The following is an 18,563-nucleotide window of genomic DNA, read 5'->3' as shown; positions in this document are numbered from 1 at the left end:
GACTGGTCTTCGTTCTCCTCAACTGGGATCTGAAGGTTGACGACAATCCACAGGATTGAAGACGACTGGTGAGTTAAATTTAAAAAATTTTTTTAGGAAAAAGGACGCCGGAGTCCAGAAATTCCGCGAGGACGGCGGAGTCCTGTACGTACTTAAATTCCGTGTTTAATAAACCCTGTGGATACTAGTCAATGGCGGGTAGAATAAAGAAACTAGGAAAGTTTCGTGGCGTCGTAGTTAAATTCCGTATAGGATGGCGGAGTCCTCTAATGAGCTGTTGACAGACGTAGTTAAATTCCGTATGGGACGGCGGAGTCCTCTGACGAGCCAGTGTGAATGAAAACTGTTTGAATGAGAGTGTAAATGGGAAATGGGAAACCACTAGGTTTTTCATTCCATACCAAAACAGTGGGAAAGTAAACGGTGGACTTTTGTGGATGCAAAGGCAAGAATTCTCCACTCGAAAGAGTTGAAGTGAGAATTACCACAGAAAGTAAATTTGAATCACCGTCCTACTGAAAAGAAACAGTGTTCTAGACTACCCTAGGTAGTATTACACTGAACCAAATTCTTTCAAATGGGGAAAGGAAGTAGTAAAATAAAAAACAGGAATACACTGCAGTGTAAAGGTTGGAGGTTCATTAAATTAAATTTAAAAGAAAAAAAACAGGATCCTGATAAAATTTAATATTTAGAGACAGGGATAACCGAACACGGCTTTACAGGTTGGTTAAATACACAAAAAATAGCCGCGTTGCAGGAATCAAATTATATAAAAAATAAAAGACAAGCCACCGTTAAACGTGGGAAAGGCTGTTGTCTGCAGCCTTGGAGCTTATCACAAAAATAGAAGATAAAAAAGAATGTGATGAGCTGCAGTAATACAGAGCATGCGTACCAAACCCACGCACATTGTTAAATTCATTAATGCATTTTTTTCAGTACCAATAGAAAATAACAGTCAATTTTGGTTTGCATTCACATTTGAGAAAAAAAAAATATATATATATACATTTACTAGATTACCGCAAGGTTACTGTGAAAGTCTAACTAATTATTCACAAGTTATGACAACACGCATGTCTTCTGGCATCTACAGATGAAGACACATGCAAAGATTCATTGACCTTACTGCATCATCTAACAGAAGAGGGACATAAAGTTAACAAAAATAAATTGCAATGATGTAAAAGACAAGTTAAATATCTAGGCCATAATTTAAGTATAGGAGGAAAGACTATATTAGAAGACAGGAGAGCTATAGTCTTAAAAAATCCTAAACCACAGACGAAGAAACATATAATAATCATTTTTAGGTCTGACAAATTATTGTAGAGCATGGATTCCAAACTATGCAGAAATTGTTGCACCATTGTCAAAATTAATATATGAAAACAACCTTAAAATTACATCACCTGTTTAATGGAGTACAGAGGCAGAAAAGGCCTTCTGTGACATTAAACAACATTTGGTCTCCAGTGCTGCGCTAGGCCTTCCAAATTTAATGATAAAACATTCATTCAAATGGTAGATTGTAAAAGCTATTGCATGACCTCCGTACTTACACAACAATACGGTGATAAGCTAAGACCAATAGCTTATTTTTCAACTAGAGAGCAGTTCACCCTAAAGGTCCCACATACAGTGTCTGCTCTCCTATTGCAAATCACCTGCAAGACATTTATCTTGCATTGCCATCTTGCTATCAGAACCACATTTGACTGTTGAGCGATGCACAACCTTAAATCCAGCCACACTAACACCCTTAATGATGAAGGCACGCAGCATGATTGACAGGAATTGGCTGAACAAGCTGCTGAATTAGTAGCATTAATCGAGGCATGCAAACTAATGATAAATAAAGATGGTACAATCTATACTCATAGCCAATATGAGTATTCCACAACAAGAACGCAATTATTGGGAAAAACAAAGTGCAAAACTACAAAATGAAATTTACATTAGCACAGGAAAAAAAAACACAAAAAAAAAAAACTATTCAAATGGTTCGCTTCGGGACATACATGGCTGTGTGTCCTCACAGAGGTTTCTTTGTGGGGTCGCACAGTACCAACACTGGAACTTATAAGTGGACTGTTACGGCTCGAGAAGAAGCATTAGTTTGCCAAGGTATAGCCTGTGGGAATTGCCGAAATGTACACACCTCTGTCATTCGTCTGCAGGTTTACGCGCTGTGGCGGTGTCGATGGCGGGCTTAAATAAAAAAGCTACGTGACGTCGCATTTGTTTACAACTGCGGGGGAAATGTAGCGTTTGTGAATGCTACTTTGCTGTTACTGCGACCACGGAAGTAGCTTTAACTCATGAAAATCTATTTGATGTTGAAATAAAAACCTTAAGGAGAAATGTCGTTAAGCTAGTAATGTCACTACTGCCCACCACTGTTGTTTTTGGTTGTAAACATAAAATTAGGTATGCAGACTGGGGCCGAGCACAGCGCGAGAGCTGTAGCGCTTGTTTTAAGAGATAAAAACTGTAAAACCTCAGGCAACCGATTCCTAGCCTCGCGATATCCAGTCCACAGCCCTCCAACCGATGTATCTCAGGATTCCTGGGGGGTTTTGTATCGATAATGGGGTCTGCTACCGATACAGTTGCATCTCTCCCCTTTCCGATAAGATAGCCGGTCGTATCGGTTTATCATTCTCAACCCTAGTTGGTACAGAGTCGGAAAAGCTGGAATGAGGGTGTGGAGTTAAAGACATGCCTTTTTCCCGTGTCACTGATCGGTATGAACAGCACTGACAGCGAATGAGGGGAGTCACAAAGTTGACCCTTGAGTTTTTTGGCTTCGGAGGGAGAATTAATGGCAGGACTGTGGCAGTGTGAAAGAACTGGAACGGGGATGTGTATTTGTTAACTCTTATTAAAGCCGCCTATTTTCCTGACCAGCAAATCTTTCTTGCTCTTATAAATAAAATATATCTGCGTATAGACTCCTGTGGCTGGAATATATCCCACCGAGTCGCCGCAGGGTTTTCCACGCCTTAACGAGAGGCGTTAGCCACCAGCTAGCTCGCAGGCTAACAGGTCCCCGGGGGCTCCATAGCTAACGGGGACCGTTAGCGTAACAGTAGCGCCGGAACTTGTACCTAATGATTGTTTGTTTACCGTATTAACACCCCAAGAAAAGTACCTTATTAACTATTCAGATTGGTGGGAATGTGACTTATCAACACACAGAAACAATCTCTATTCAAATGTACGCACTAAGACAGCAGAAATCTGTCATGAGGCTGGGGATGACCCTGTTTTTCCCTACACAAATTCTAATGGCATCATCCCAACTTACATTAGACATCATCCATCCATTTTCTTTACCGCTTATCCACACTAGGGTCGCAGGAGTGCTGGAGCCTGTCCCAGCTCTCGGGAGGCGGTGCACACCCTGAACCGGTCGCCACCCAATCGCAGGGCACATAGAAACAAACAACCATTCACGCTCACATTCACACCTTCGGGCAATTTAGAGTCTTCAATCAACCTACCACGCATGTTTTGGGATTTGGGAGGAAACCGGAGTGCCCGGAGAAAACCCACCCAGGTACGGGGAGAACATGCAAACTCCACACGTGCCGGCATATTAGACATCAATTGTTTATTTATTCTTTTTGTTTTTCTGTTGATGACTCATATTTCACTTCCTGTTATCTCTGGCTAAGTTTCTCACTTTATCATAGTCATGAGGAAAAACTTTTCCCGGTGCTTCAAACATGACAGATGTACTATTATAACTAACCCCATCCCGTGTAATTGAAAGGGTGCGATGCTTGGATAGGATTGTTGCAGAACACATGGATTTTTTTTCCTTTTTTTGTCAAAAAGGTGATCTGTTATTTTCTGCATAAAACTAGATGCCCGACTGTATAATGTATGAATTGCCCTTTCTTCTCGTGATAATATATGCATTGCCCTTTTCGCTTGGTGAGCTGTAAAGACAAACGGTGTTATTGTATTTTCCATTTGAGTTCTTAAAAAAAAAGGGAAAAAGTCAGTCCTTGCCCCCACCCCACTTTCTAGCTGCAAACGTCAAACGTTTTCTTCTGGGCCGTAATGGACAGATGTAGTGTTAACTGCCCTTTCTCTTTAGTTAGCGTTAAGACCCCCGCCCCGACTGCAAAGTGCCAACTGAATCCAATCCAAACAGGCCTCCCGCTTGAGTGCCGTCGCCGTGGATACGGCGGCAGGAATGCGTGCGATGGGACAAAGTTGATTGCCGCCCGCTAAACGAAAAGCACACTGTACGTTAAAAGGATGCAGCGGCAGCTTTCGGCCGACCCCATGAAAGCTTCTTAAGAAATTCCTGCTGCACAGGAAGAAGGCTTTGTTCATTTACCTGTTACTTCAGGCCATGCTCCACTCACAAGAATGTCAATTCAATGTCAATATTGATAAATATTCATCTGAAAATACAAAGAACAAGTTATATGGGGTTTGTGATCCCCGTCAGGCTAGTTTAGTTTTTTTTCTTTTTTTTTAGCTTTCTACGGGAAACAAGTGTAGTACTGGGTTCACATTGGGGGGAAACAGGGCTAAAATGACATTGCTATAAAAACATTATGAGGATAAAGTTGTAAAATTGCAAGAACGTTATAATTTAGTTGAGAATTAAGTAAAATGAATTATGCCCATTATGCCCATAAAGACTCTGTCTGTGTGTGTGTGTGTGTGTATTAGACTTTACACCGATCCGATCGGCCTGATCGGTATCGGCCGATATTTAGCATTTTATGCTTATCGGCTGATCGGCATTAATGTCATAATTCGCCGATCCGATCAATGATGTCACTGATTGGCTGTGCAAAACCAATAAAGTTATTTTTTTTAAAAAACATGTCGGCAGTGTGGGACAGACAACACGTCTGAGACAGACAACATGTAATGCGTGGATCAGACTACAAGACAAATGTGCTCTTTCACGATGTCAGACTACTGCAATAAAATCTTGTGTTCCGATACCACCGCATCCCGTTTTTTTTTTTACAATCATTGGGCTTTATCTTGTCAACTCAAATGCGACCGGATACACTCGTTACCATGGCGAGGACAACAAGAGTGGATCGCGCTGACTGTACAATAAGAACAAAATGGGGAAAAACGTGTGTTGGTGGTCACCGGTGTTCAGGAGAGGATGTTCGTTTAAGGCTTGCTTGAGGTATGTTCCCATACTTTTAATACGATACGGCTCGCAAGCAGGCAACAAAACGTTATGTAGCCTAGCAAGCTAGTGCTAGCAATGCTCTCAAGTTTCGGTGTGAGTGAAGTAATTTAATTACAATAAAGTAATTTAATTACAGTAGGTTAGCACCCATTATTTCTGTCATGTTGTAATGTTGGTTTGACCTGACTGATTAGAATATATGACCTGACTAGAGCAGTGATTTCCAACCTGGACTGAGCCAAGGAACATATTTTACAAGTGAAAAATCTCACGGCACACAAACAAACAAAAATGTCACAAAAAGTGGAGACATTAATTTCTGTATGTACTTCCTGCCATCTAATAGAAGACTATTTTTTTTTTTTTGAGTCACAATGCCTCACTGGCATAAATAAATGAACAAAGATACATTATTTATTGTAAATATAACTTTTTGAGCAATTAAGTAAACAAGTATATACAGTAAATGAACAGGTCATTTAAAAAGACACATTGCTCCATCTTGTGATTGGATCGGTGATTGGTTATCGTTTTTTTTTTAACTTGGTGATCGGCCCCAAAAATCCTGATCGTGTAAAGCCTAATATATATATATATATATATATATATATATATTTATATATAGATATATACACCTCAGCACTAACAGAGACACAGGTGGCAAGCTCATCTTCTGGCATACTAAACAACACTCAAGCCAGCAATATGGCCTGCAAGGCCTCCGCCAAGGCCTTTTGCACTAATAACAATGGAGGGTCTCTACAGAGGCCATCTCGAGTGGAATTAACGGGCAATTTTATAAATTAGAGGAGAGATAAACTTGTGGTACGTAACTGCGTTAAATAAGAAGACAATCTGTTTTTCTTCCCCACCCTGCCAGTTCACTCACGGTCAAGGCACAGCCGAACGATTGTTTGTTGTATTATTAATGCTGCTGTTTGTTGTCATAAAATAAAATTTAGTGGTCACTTTCATTTTGGTGAGATGAAACTTGCAGAGAGAATGACCGTGCATGGACTGTATGTACAAGGTATGTGCAAAACCTGCGTAGACCCACAGTGTTAATTCTTTGAAAATCTAGTGCCGCTATAGGGAGGTGGCACGGTGCGAAAGCCTACTTAGATTGTTAGAATGCTATAATGCTGGTAGCTGGAATGCTAACATACAGTATAAGAGTAAGACAGTACTTTAAGTACGGAAAGTGCTAAAATAGACTGAAAAGGATTTTGCATCATTAAGTTTTAAATGAAGACTGATGAAACGCCATGAATAACAGTTGGTATCTTATTGTATTGCAAGGATAGCAACCAATGTCCAAAAGGTGCCAGGGCAAATCTTTTAGAATTTCATACCAAAGAAATAATTGCTCAAATGCTAACATGCTGACAGTAGTTATGCTAGCATATAGCAAGATAATAACTTGATGGAAACTGGTGAGGCAGACTGACAAAGTTTTTCCACATTGACCTTTGTCCTGGTACTATTTCAAATGAGGAATGATAAAAAGCGAACATGCTAAGAGGTGTTATGCTAACATACAACATAGAGCAACCTAAGTGTAGAACCCACTAAAGCAAATCCATAAGAATTGTATACTTTGCCCTGTGGTTTGGTATTACTTCAATTGTGAAGTCATGAAATGCGAACACATAGCAAGATATAAAACTGTATACAAAAGGTGCAAAGGCAGATCCTTAAAAAATTCACACCAGGCACTGTAGTCTCTTCAAATGAGAGCTGCTGAAATGCTAACATTTGCTATGCGAGCACATAGCAAGATAGCAACTTAGTGCAGAAACAGCTGAGACGTGGTCGGGTATTATTTTAAATGCGAATTGATGAAAAGCACATCAACATAATTTTGCTCCTTAGACATATGCTAACATATAGCGAGACAGCCACCTGAGTACACAAAGCACTAAATAGCTCAAAAACAATTTTGCACCCTGTTGTCAGTTACTATTTCAAAAGAGAATTCAACATGCTAACATGCTATTCTGGGTATAAGAGGTGTCACGATTTATTCATCGACAACTAATTGATCATCAAATTACTATTTTGATAATCGATGAATCATTTCGACCCATTGTTTAACTCAAAATTGTATAAATCCTCTTACTTCAGCCTCCCAAGATTAAACATTGTGATTTCTGCAGTCTTTCATGAAAGCAGACTGATTATCTTTTGTGTTTAATCACAAAAAAGAAATGATCAACATTTTTGCCCATTTTCTGACATGTTACGGACCAAACCAGTAACTGAATCATAATACATTTATGGAAAAAATAATTCTGTCTCATCTATTATGAAAATAATCGTTATTTGGAGCCGTAGTATGAATAACCTGCAATGGACACATACTTGAAGAAGTAGCCTCAGAAGTGTATGTCAAACTTCGCATTAATCAGAACCCAAAAAGTAGCTCTCAGTTTCAAAAAGGTTGGTGAGGGCTATACATCACTCCCTCTCGTGGGGTAATGCTTAATTGTTGTTTATTTGGTTTAGGTTAATCATTAAACAATACCAAATCAAAAACAGTAATCGGTTACTAATCGGGAAAAAAAAAGATTTTGCAATAAACTAATGCAAAAATACATTTTTATCTGATTATTTGATAGACAATCGAATCATCAATTCAATAAATATTTGATAGTGACAGGTCTAGATAGTATGTTAAGATATAGTGAGGTGACAAACTTTTACCTCTTGAATTACAGGCATTAATTCTAATAGGCTTTATGTTTGAATTAAGGATCTTGGCTGCAAGAAGTCTGGGAACTTTTTTAAAAGTCTGGGGAACCTTTGAGAACGTGCCGTTGCCGGGTAACGCAGGGATTCAGTTCAGGCCTTTTTCCGAACATTTTTTTTTGCCGTGCGCTTGCGGAATGCGAAGCCTTTCGGTAGGTCTGCGGCAAAGAGACGGCGCTCGTCTATGGTAGCATGTGAGCGGGAGGCCCGGGGAGGCTCGGGAATGCGGGTTGTGAGAGGGGCTAGTGGCATTAGCGCAGTTCAAAGCTGGGTCTCCATGCCCCCCTGCAAACAAGGAAGGACTTCTGTTTCATCCTGACTTGCTCTGCCTTAACCGTGCGGCTTGTTTGAATAAGGCCTTTGTGTGTGTGAGTGTGTATTTTTGATGTGTGTGTCGTACACACAAAAAAATGGCTGCAGGTCATGACAGTTCACATCTTGCTAAGCTCAGGTAACTTTGAATAACAAAGCCTCAGGGAATGCTCGCACGAAAAAAAGAAGCGGAAAGAAGAATCTTGTTTTGTCTGTTTTTCTCTTTTCTCTTGGCCTAAAGGCCGTTTTTTTTTCTAAAGGGGTAGTATATCTGTGCGGATTGGGCGCGGCAAGCGAATTCCGCAGATTGGTCTTCCACATGCTTTGTTCGCAAACTATTCATTCAGGATTGGATGGATTGGTTGTCGTTTTGTGTGATTGAACGCAGCGATTCTCAAAGTGTTTTATGCGTACACAACATAATTGCTGCCTCAGTCCATTCAGTTGTATATTTAGCTTTCAACACATTTGCATTGAGTGTTTAAGAACTGTTTGTTTCCAAACATTTATTTCGGTACCGTTTTTATATCACTTACATATGTGCAATACATTTATTTTTAATCATTATGTACAGTTCCCGTAAACATCTCATCTTGCCTGACGCTCCGGCCACTCTGTCTCCTTACTCAGAGCGGCGGGAGTGTGGCGCTCTGAATAACTCCGACAAACGCTCTGAGTTTCCGAACATCCCGGAGTGTAGAAAACGCGCTTGGAGTGCGTCCACTCTGAACGTACCCTACATCTCGTAATATTTCAACTTTTGTCTCGTAATGTTCAAACTTTATTCTCGTAACTCGAGTACACTCTTCTCGTGGTAATACTATTCCAAAATTATTCTTGTAAATTCTGTTTTTTCACACTTTATTTTCATAACATAATTCTATTGTTGTCACATTCCAACTTTACTACTTTATTTTTGTCATATTTCAAAATTATAGTTGTAACTTTGCTGATTTCTATTTTTCTACATTGCACCTTTATTCTCAAATTCCAATGTTTTCTTCATAATATTCCAACATTGTTCTTGTATCATTGTAAGAGAACAACTTTATTTCTTGAAATACTTTGACTTTTTCGAGTAACAAAACTTTTTCTAGTACCATTGACGACTTGATTCTTGTTAGACGACTCCAACGTTTTCCTTGTAACATTTTGATGTTGTTCTCATGAAATTACAGCCTCACTTTCGTAACATGACTACTTTTTCCTCTTGTTACAACCGCCCTTGATGAGGCTTTTCCACTGCCCGTTTCACTTTGCAAAAAAAACTCACAGACTTAAAGGCCTTGTGAAAAGGATGTGAATGAATCGACTCGTTCATACATGAAAACGTTTGTTCCCCGCTTGAACTCGATTCAACCTTCCGTGTTAAGCATGCTACACGTGCTAAGAATGCTACACGCATGCATTTGCACCTCTTCATCTAAATCGTCCACCATCCTCTCCATCACCCCCTTCCTTTCTGCAGCCTTTCATGACCTGAAGCCACGACTATTTGTCTGTTCTCACTTCCAATTCCCGGCTGCTGTCACTCAACAAAAGGCTGTGTCAACACAGAGACACCCTCTGTAAACTGTTTTTGTCCCCTTCAATATATAAACTTTTGTTTGAGGTCTTTTAACTCATGCATGTGTTCATCATGTAATTATTTATGACAACCCCAATTCCAATGAAGTTGGGACATTGTGTTAAACATAAATAAAAACAGAATACAATGATTTGCAAATCATGTTCAACCTATATTTCATTGAATACACGACAAAGACAAGATATTTCATGTTCAAACTGATCAACTTGATTGTTTTTAGCAAATAATCATGAACTTAGAATTTGATGGCTGCTACACGTTCCCAAAAAGCTGGGACAGATGGCAAAAAAGATTGAGAAAGTTGAGGAATGCTCATCAAACACCTGTTTGGAACATCCCACAGGTGAACAGGCTAATCGGGAACAGGTGGGCGCCATGATTGGGTAGAAAAGGAGCTTCCCTGAATTGCTCAGTCATTCACAAGCAAAGATGCGGCGAGGTTCACCTCTTTGTGAACAGGTGCGTGAGAAAATAGTCCAACAGTTTAAGGACAATGTTCCTCAACGTACACTTGCAAATAATTTAGGGATTTCATTATCTACGGTTCATAATATCATCAAAAGGTTCAGAGAATCTGGAGAAATCACTTCATGTAAGCGGCAAGGCTGAAAACCAACATTGAATGCCCGTGACCTTCGATTCCTCAGGTAGCACTGCATCAAAAACCGACATCAATGTCTAAAGGATATCACCACATAAGCTCAGGAACACTTCAGAAAACCCAATGTCAGCAAATACATTTCGGCTCTACATCCGTAAGTGCAACTTGTAACTCGACTATGCAAAGCAAAAGCCATTTATCAACAACACCCAGAAACGCCGCCGGCTTCTCTGGGCCCGAGCTCTTCTGAGATGGACTGATGCAAAGTGGAAAAGTGTTCTGTGGTCCGACGAGTCCACATTTCAAATTGTTTTTGTCATGTCCTCTGTGCCAAAGAAGAAAAGAACCATCCGGACTGTTATGGACACAAAGTTCAAAAGCCAGCATCTGTGATGGTATGGGGCTGTGTTAGTGCCAATGGCATGGATGACTTACACATGACTTTTGGAGAAACATATGCTGCCATCCAAGCAACATCTTTTTCATGGACGCCCCTGCTTATTTCAGCAAGACAATGCCAAACCACATTCTGCATGTGTTACAACAGCGTGTCTTCCTAGTAAAAGAGTGCGGGTACTAGACTGGCCTGCCTGCAGTCCAGACCTGTCTCCCATTGAAAATGTGTGGCCCATTATGAAGTGTAAAATACGACAATGTTAGACCCCGGACTGTTGAACAGCTGAAGCTGTACGTCAAGCAAGAATGGGAAAGAATTCCACCTACAAAGCTTCAACAATGAGTGTCCTCAGTTCCCAAACGTTGATTGAATGTTGTTCAAAGAAAAGGTGATGTAACAAACACAGTGATAAACATGAGCCTGTCCCAGCTTTTTGGGAACGTGTTGCAGCCATCAAATTCGAAGTTCATGATCATTTGCTCAAAACAATCAAGTTGATCAGTTTGAACGTTAAATAGCTTGTCTTTGTAGTGTATTCAATGAAATATAGGTTGAACGTGATTTGCAAATCATTGTATTCTTTTTTTAATTTATGTTTAACACAAGGTCCCAACTTCATTGGAATTGGGGTTGTACAAGAACTTAACAAAGCACCTATGGAGTTGTACTTTGAATTTCGTTGTACCCCATACACTGACAATAAAGGCGCGATTCTGATTCAAAATTGAACGCATAAGTACATTTTTGGATTTTGTGACTGGACAGCCGGTGACTAATCGGATGTCACGTCGTTCATTGTGGTGAGTCGCGACACTCAGCGCATGTATATCGGTATAGACATTATTATTTAAATATCAGAAGCCATTCCTAAAGGGTGTTTTAGCTGGTTCATATGTTAGGGGTGTCACACAAACAAATAATATTTGCATAAAAGTCACTGTATGCTTCACATTGTTTCATTGAAAAAAAAAGAAGACATTTCTTTGGTTTCTGGGAGAAACGGCTGATTTTAGAACAGAAAAAGGAAGAAAAAACTTTCTTTCTTGGTGAAAAAATGGAGTCTGTTCTTTCATGTGTGCACAGGTATATATATTTTTGAAGTCAACACCATTGTCAGTGGGTATAATTCACGTGGTAGCTTGAAAGCTCTTTTGTTTGCTCAGCTGAAGACCGTTGCCCCCGCAACCTTCCCTGCCGGCTAATGTAAACAGCACATTGCTGATACCGTAGCATCTTGACACCCAAACCACATTTCTGTCTCGACGATGTTTTTATTTTCTCTTTTTCAACATTTTAGTATCAGGAAAAAAAGGATGCATTGTTAGCCTTAATGTGTGTTGAACGTATGATACAACTTTAGAAGTAAGATAATATTAAAACGTGAAAAACAACAAACCAGTTGTAATTTAAACAGCAAAAATTGACAAAAATACAAAACTTGCACATGAAGTCAAACTTTCTATGCTTGCTGGACTGACGTCTCAAGGTATCAGAAGTTTTATATGAGATTGAGGCACGTTTTTCGAACAGTTTGTCTCACGACGAATCGTACAACTTCAAGGACATTAACATTTTCAGTACAATAACTTTTGGAAATGCCTCGTAATTGGAGATCTCTGATAAAAACAAGGATAGCTACGAGAATTACATTTTTTTTTGGTCAAATTTAAAATGTGAAAAACAATTGAAATGTTCGTAAACAAGACATTATGGAAAGGTGACTTGCGTTACAGATGATGATTCTCTTTTCACCATTCTTGAAATTACTAAATCTTTTGGAATACGTATGGTTCAAACATTTACAAAAGTCTACCAAAAAAAAAAAAAAATGCATTTAGCCTTTGAGTTTGAGATTTGACCTCTCAAGTTTTGTGGGATAATAGAGGCATGTTTTTGCCAGACATTTCAGTTGAAATCTGAATCGTCAACTTCATATTTAACTAAAGTCAATACGTTAAAATGAAGAGCTAAAATAACATGATCATTGTTATTATTTTTTTAAACCTGTGAAAAAAAATTCACCCAATGCTAGAAAGTGCAAGGGGAAAAAATTATAGCATGAAAAAGGGTAACATTAAAACACCTACAACATATAAAACAAACAAAACAAAAAATACTTTTTTTGTGTAAAAAAAAAAAAAAATCACTTTTCCGTAACTTTTCATCCAAAGCTAAATACACACATACTGTGGGTAGAAGTTTTACTATAAAAAAAAAATAAAAATGCATTTGCATGAAATTTGTTCTGAAGCCTAAATGTTAAAATTGAAAAAATACAGCTGGTAATAAAAAAAAAAATGTTACAATAAGAAAAATCAATGTGCATAAAGTTTATCCCAACACTAAAAACATACTTTACATAAAAATAAAATAATAATTCATGAACAATACACAAACTTTAGGGGAAAAGAAACATTGCTGTAAAATTCCCCCAAAATACTCCTACAATACAAAATGCTTTTACGAAAAAAAACAACACTTGTTAAATTTCACAGAAGCTGAAGTATAAATAAATAAAAATACAGCTAGCAATACGGAAAAAAATAAATTCACCTAACAGTTCACTCGAAGCGATGATTTAAAAAAAAAGAATCAAATGTAACCACGAGTGAAAATATTCTACCAAAAAAAAAAGATCTCTTCCAATTCTGAAAAATCAATTTTCTGTTTTTTTGAAGGAAAACTCACACTGTGGTCTCGTTGCTTTAGGTATCATCCGAACGCAAGAGCTGCTGGACCACGAGACCACGCCCCACTACTGGCTAACGGTCTACGCCATGGACCGAGGTGTGGTTCCACTTTCTGCCTTTGTGGAGGTCTACCTTGAAGTGCAGGACGTCAACGATAACGCGCCACTTGCGTCGGAACCCGTATACTACCCCTCTGTGATGGAGAATTCCCCCAAGGATGTGTCCATCATCCAGATAGACGCGCTGGACCCGGACGCTAAGTCTAGCGATAAGCTCAGCTACAGGATCACCAGCGGTAACCCGCAAGGGTTCTTCGCCATTAATTCCAGGACAGGTAAGACTGTTGTTGGTATTGAGGGGCTGCATGGATTTATAGTTGTCTGCTAGCCTCGTCCAATGTTTTTTTTGTTGCAGTACACATCTTAGTTTTATTCTGGTCCTGGTTAAATTTTGGTGTGTTTGACATGTCAAAATGACCCGAAAATGGTATCACGGTGTTAAATTTGGACCAAGTTGTGATGTTTTTTTTTAATATAGTGTAATGATTTTTTTCTTGTTGGCGCTCGTCCGTATTTTGTAGTAAATGTTGCAGAGAAAAAGCATGCTTGGTCACTGAGGTCTTGAGCTGCAGTTTGAATTCTAGGGTTTTGTGCAAAGCTCAAACTTAGCTAGCAAAACATTGATGTCACAACAATGGGGGGAAAAAAGCAAAAGACAAAGCAACTTTAACCAAACACGATGTGCTGAAAAATAAAATGTGCTGATGCTTTTGCCGGCAGTTTAAACGCTTCCGTTTTGTACAACACTAGAGGCATACCAAAATATGTGCACATTTGTGTTACCAAAAAAATGTTTTTACCACTACCAGTACAATATGCTTGTGCTAAAATATACCGGTATTCAAGATCGTAAAACCTCAAAGGCGCTTGACGACTAACACCTATCTTATACAATGTTGTTTACAAACAAAACAAAAAGAAGATTTTGCGGAAAATTTCACAGGAAAAGCTAAAATAACCTACTATTTTTTTTAACTGCTACCAATATAATTTCTGAACCACGTGATGTCAAAGATAAGATGTAAAATCAAGATTGACAAAAGCAAAATTTCAAATCCAATACTTATCGCCTAAAAACCTACACCTAACTTCGACCATAACTATGATAACATGACGTGAAAGAAATTGCACATTTGACAAACGTTTCATGCGACGCTAGCTCTAGCAATAGAAAACGCATTACAAGACGAGTGTTGCGCATTATTCTACTTTACCAACAGGATTGTGGGGTCACATTAACGTGCCTGTGAAAATACCTCGCATCTATTAATGAATGAATGAAAAACCATCCATTTTCTGTACCGCTTTATCCTCACAAGGGTTGCGGGCGTGCTGGAGCATATCCCAGCTATTTCCGGGCGAGAGACACCCGGAACTTGTCGCCACCCAATTGCAGGGCACATATAAAAAAAAAAAAAACATTCGCGCACACCTATGGGCAATTCAGAGTTTCCAATCAACCTACCATGTATGTTATTGGGATGTGGGAGGAAACCGGAGTGCCCGGAGAAAACCCACGCAGGCACGGGGAGAACATATAAACGTCACACAGGCGGGGCCGGGATTTGAACCCCGGTCCTCAGAACTGTGAGGCAGATGTGCTAACCAGTCCCCCACCATGCCGCCTAATTAATGAAAATGAAAAAGCAATCTTGTTTTTAACATGGGCTGTGCCTGAGCGGTCCCATCTCCACTCTAAAAGGGCCTTTTCTCATGCGGCGCTTTGCAAATGGCGTGACCATTAATATTTCATTGGCTTCTTATGAACTCACCCATGTGCCCTACACTTCGCTAGTTGCGTAGATGTGTACAGTGTGTGCGTGTGTGTGTGTGTGTGTGTGTGTGTGTGTGTGCGTGTGTGGTCCTTTACCCCCCCCTCCCAAAGGTAGTCGCATCAACACAAGCCTCAGAGTTATTTTGGTTACGACTGCCACTGTGAACTTTCTGACCAAATAAGGATGGAGAGCGTTCGTAGCGCACCTCCTTCTCCCCAAACCATCCTCACATAAGTCATGCAGGGGTATTCCCAAGTAGACGGGGAGAGTAATGAATGCAGGAGCACGCTTACTTTCATTTCCTCTTTCTTTGGTCACTGATTAATGATTAAGTGTCAGGAAGGCGAATAGAGAAAAAAAGCTCCTTGCGCCCCCAAAAGAAGTCTTGGACATTGAATTCATTTCTTCCTTAGGTAAATTGTTACCATCATGCTCCACCCAGATTTGATGGCATCGGCAAAAAAATCTTCACAATTTAGCGTCGCTCATCTGTCTAGGATTCCGGCTAATTTGGGAAAGTTCCCTTATCGTACCAAAGTAGGGGCACAGGTATTGGCTGGTTCAAAACAAAATGGCTGACTTCGCGTCCTACTTTAGGCATGAGTCCTTGAGACTTTTTCGTGCATCCTGTTACAATCAACGGGTTCACCCTATTTTATGTCAGTTGGTGAAACTGGTGTCCACTGCATTTTTAAAATTTATTTTTCATGATTTTTACCAAAATGCTCGACTTTCTGTTCAATTTGGAACATGGGTCCCATCAGACTTTTCCATGCACCATGTCATGAGAGACATGCCCACCCAATTTTCTGTTGATTGGTGAAACTGATGTAGGGGCAATTTGTATGATTATTTTTGTTTACTTAGCTTAAGCTGCCTGTTCAGCCCACAGCACCAACGCGAAATTGGGTGGACAAGACATACGTCATAACAGGACGTACGCAAAGACTCAAGAACCCATGCCTGAAATGGAATAGGAAGTTGGCATTTTGGTTTGAAGCAGCCATTTCGGGGCAAATTCCATGAAAAAAAGAGGCTTGGAATATTAGAAAAAGAATTGCCCCCGACAAAAGTTAAAAATCACCCTGAAAGTAGATGGAGAGGTCTCGCATAACAGGGCACAAGAAAATCTTTCAAGGACCCATACCCGAAATTGAACTTGACGTTGCCCATTGTAGTTCAAAGCAGCCATTCTGTGGGTGAATTCCATGAAAAAGCGACCGGGGAAAGTTCTAAAAATAAAAAAATCAACCCCCTGACAGCAGTTACACCCATGGACCCAAAATTCAGGAACCATTTCTATCATAACAGGGCACACGGTCGGCCATTTTTGTTTGAACAAACTCCTCCAAATTTGTCCGAGCGAGCAACCTACGCAGATGGATGGAACTAAATTACGTTTTTTTTGCCTCTGCCATTTAATGTAGGTGGTAAAAGGGCGTCAAATTTGGAACATTTCTAGCATTTGCCGTGAAATAGGGGAGGCAAAGACTGTATAAGCGTGATGCGTCAATATGACACGGCAACCGCATATTGCCGGTTTGCGAAAATGTTTAAATTTACCGCAAGCGAGGCGTTTTTCCTTAATGACACGTTCTAAATATGCGTCGGGCGCGCGGGGCCCCCATCTTGGCGTTCATACAAAGCTTGTGAACTGAAGGGTGGGAAACTAAATGAAAGCCTATGTTTTGTGTGCGTTTCTGCGTGAGCGTGTGTGTGTGTGTATCCCCCCTTCTGCATTTGGGTTCCAAGTTCACAAGCTATCGTCCCGCCTCTCACTACGGCCGTCAGGCTTCAAAGGCGTAAAGGCTTCGCCCGACACCTTGGGTGGTGCTCGTGGTGGTGGGCTGCCCCGCACTTAGTGCATTAAAGGGGGCTTGGGTCTCCTTTATTGCACTCCAGTAAATAAGAACTACTACCACCTCTGACGGAAAGCTTCACACTTAAAATGCTAGAGTGGCTTTTTTTGTAAAAAAAATCAACACACACGAGCGAAGAACCGAACACGTCACTTTGCAAGCTACTTGAAAGGAGGCGGGAAAGTCGGAATGAAAGGCTTTTTGGTTCTCCATTAAGAGTTTTTAGAGCTAAAGCACTACATTAGCAATGTCTTGTAACAGGGATTGCGGGCATGGGGTGCGCCAACTCTGTTTGGGTGGTGAAGGCGTGCGCAGCTTAAAAGGTTTGGCAAAGGCAGTGTAAAATCACTGTAGCTACACAGTGATGCCTTGAGATACAAGTTTCATTAGTTCTGTGACCACGCCGTTAACTCAAATCACTCGTTTCTTAAATTGTCTTTCCGCATTGAAATGAATGTAAATGCCATTAATCCGTTCTGCCCCCCCACCGAAAAAAAAAACAACAAAACATTTTGCAATGTGTTTTTTTTTTTTAAATGAGAAAAATAGCACCGCATAATATTTACTTTATAATAACGTACTGTAATGATAGAATTGAATAGAATTAAAATGCATGAAAAAAATGGTCACGCTGTATCAATTGAATGGCTGTTCTGCTGGTGCCTGCCTTGGCCACCTGGTATAAAACAGACAGACTGTACTCTACATGGACGTCTGTCCAGTATATATAGCTGTCCTCGCAGAGGATAAAGAATGTATGACTCAGTACTGTTATCTTGAATGAACACATTTAGTGTCGCTGCACCATTTGTGTTCAAATATCAGTTGCTTAAAGGGTTATACGTGGGCTTTCAATTGTATCGCGCTTTTCTACCTTCAAGGTACTCAAATTTGAATGCCTCCTCATTCACCTTGTGATCACACAGCATCAGGAGCAACTGGGGGTTCAGTATCTTGCTCCATTAGTTAGCAGACTAAAGGCTAAGCTGTGTTTATTTTAAATACACGATGTGTAATTCTCCATTCTCTGTATGTTTAGTTTGACAGTAAACCTTACCTGGGAGTGGCATTCAATGCTTTGCGACTTGTTTTCTTTTTTCAAGAGTTGTTCACCTTTTGCTAATGTGCTACTCATTGTGAAGTGAGTTGAGTTGAGTTGAGTTGACAGCCACCTTTTAGCGCTCGTATCTCAAGTTTGTGCTCACAAGTCAAAGCAACAAATGGGTGGAATCATGGCGAATATCTCGAAAAAAAACCAGCAAGTCAGGTCACTCTTTTTTGGGGGATTCGGTGGGGGGAGTGTTTGCCGCAACTCCTTCAACCACACCCCCACTCACTGTTGGGGTGTTGAA

At 40.1% G+C, this 18,563-nt stretch overlaps 2 protein-coding genes across 10 annotated transcripts in view; one reads left to right on the top strand and one right to left on the bottom strand.

Annotated features, from left to right (window-relative positions):
• The window catches only part of frg1 (FSHD region gene 1), a 436,830-nt gene that overhangs the window by 176,326 nt on the left and 241,941 nt on the right, over window positions 1-18,563 (bottom strand). The window lies entirely within an intron of this gene.
• The window catches only part of fat1a (FAT atypical cadherin 1a), an 85,069-nt gene that overhangs the window by 11,728 nt on the left and 54,778 nt on the right, over window positions 1-18,563 (top strand). For all 9 annotated transcript variants that reach the window (XR_009788129.1, XR_009788130.1, XM_061770510.1 and 6 more), the window contains exon 3: window positions 13,538-13,852. Coding sequence is in view for 7 of the 9 variants with exons in the window: in XM_061770510.1 (XP_061626494.1) it covers window positions 13,538-13,852 (315 nt within the window). In the remaining 2 variants the exon portion in view is untranslated. The remainder of the gene's footprint in view (window positions 1-13,537; window positions 13,853-18,563) is intronic.

The sequence above is a fragment of the Phyllopteryx taeniolatus genome, chromosome 4 (assembly GCF_024500385.1).
Source record: "Phyllopteryx taeniolatus isolate TA_2022b chromosome 4, UOR_Ptae_1.2, whole genome shotgun sequence".
In the NCBI taxonomy this organism is placed as follows: Eukaryota; Metazoa; Chordata; class Actinopteri; order Syngnathiformes; family Syngnathidae; genus Phyllopteryx; species Phyllopteryx taeniolatus.
The sequence above is the reverse complement of the archived record's forward strand: the minus strand, read 5'-3'. Positions and strand labels throughout refer to the sequence as shown.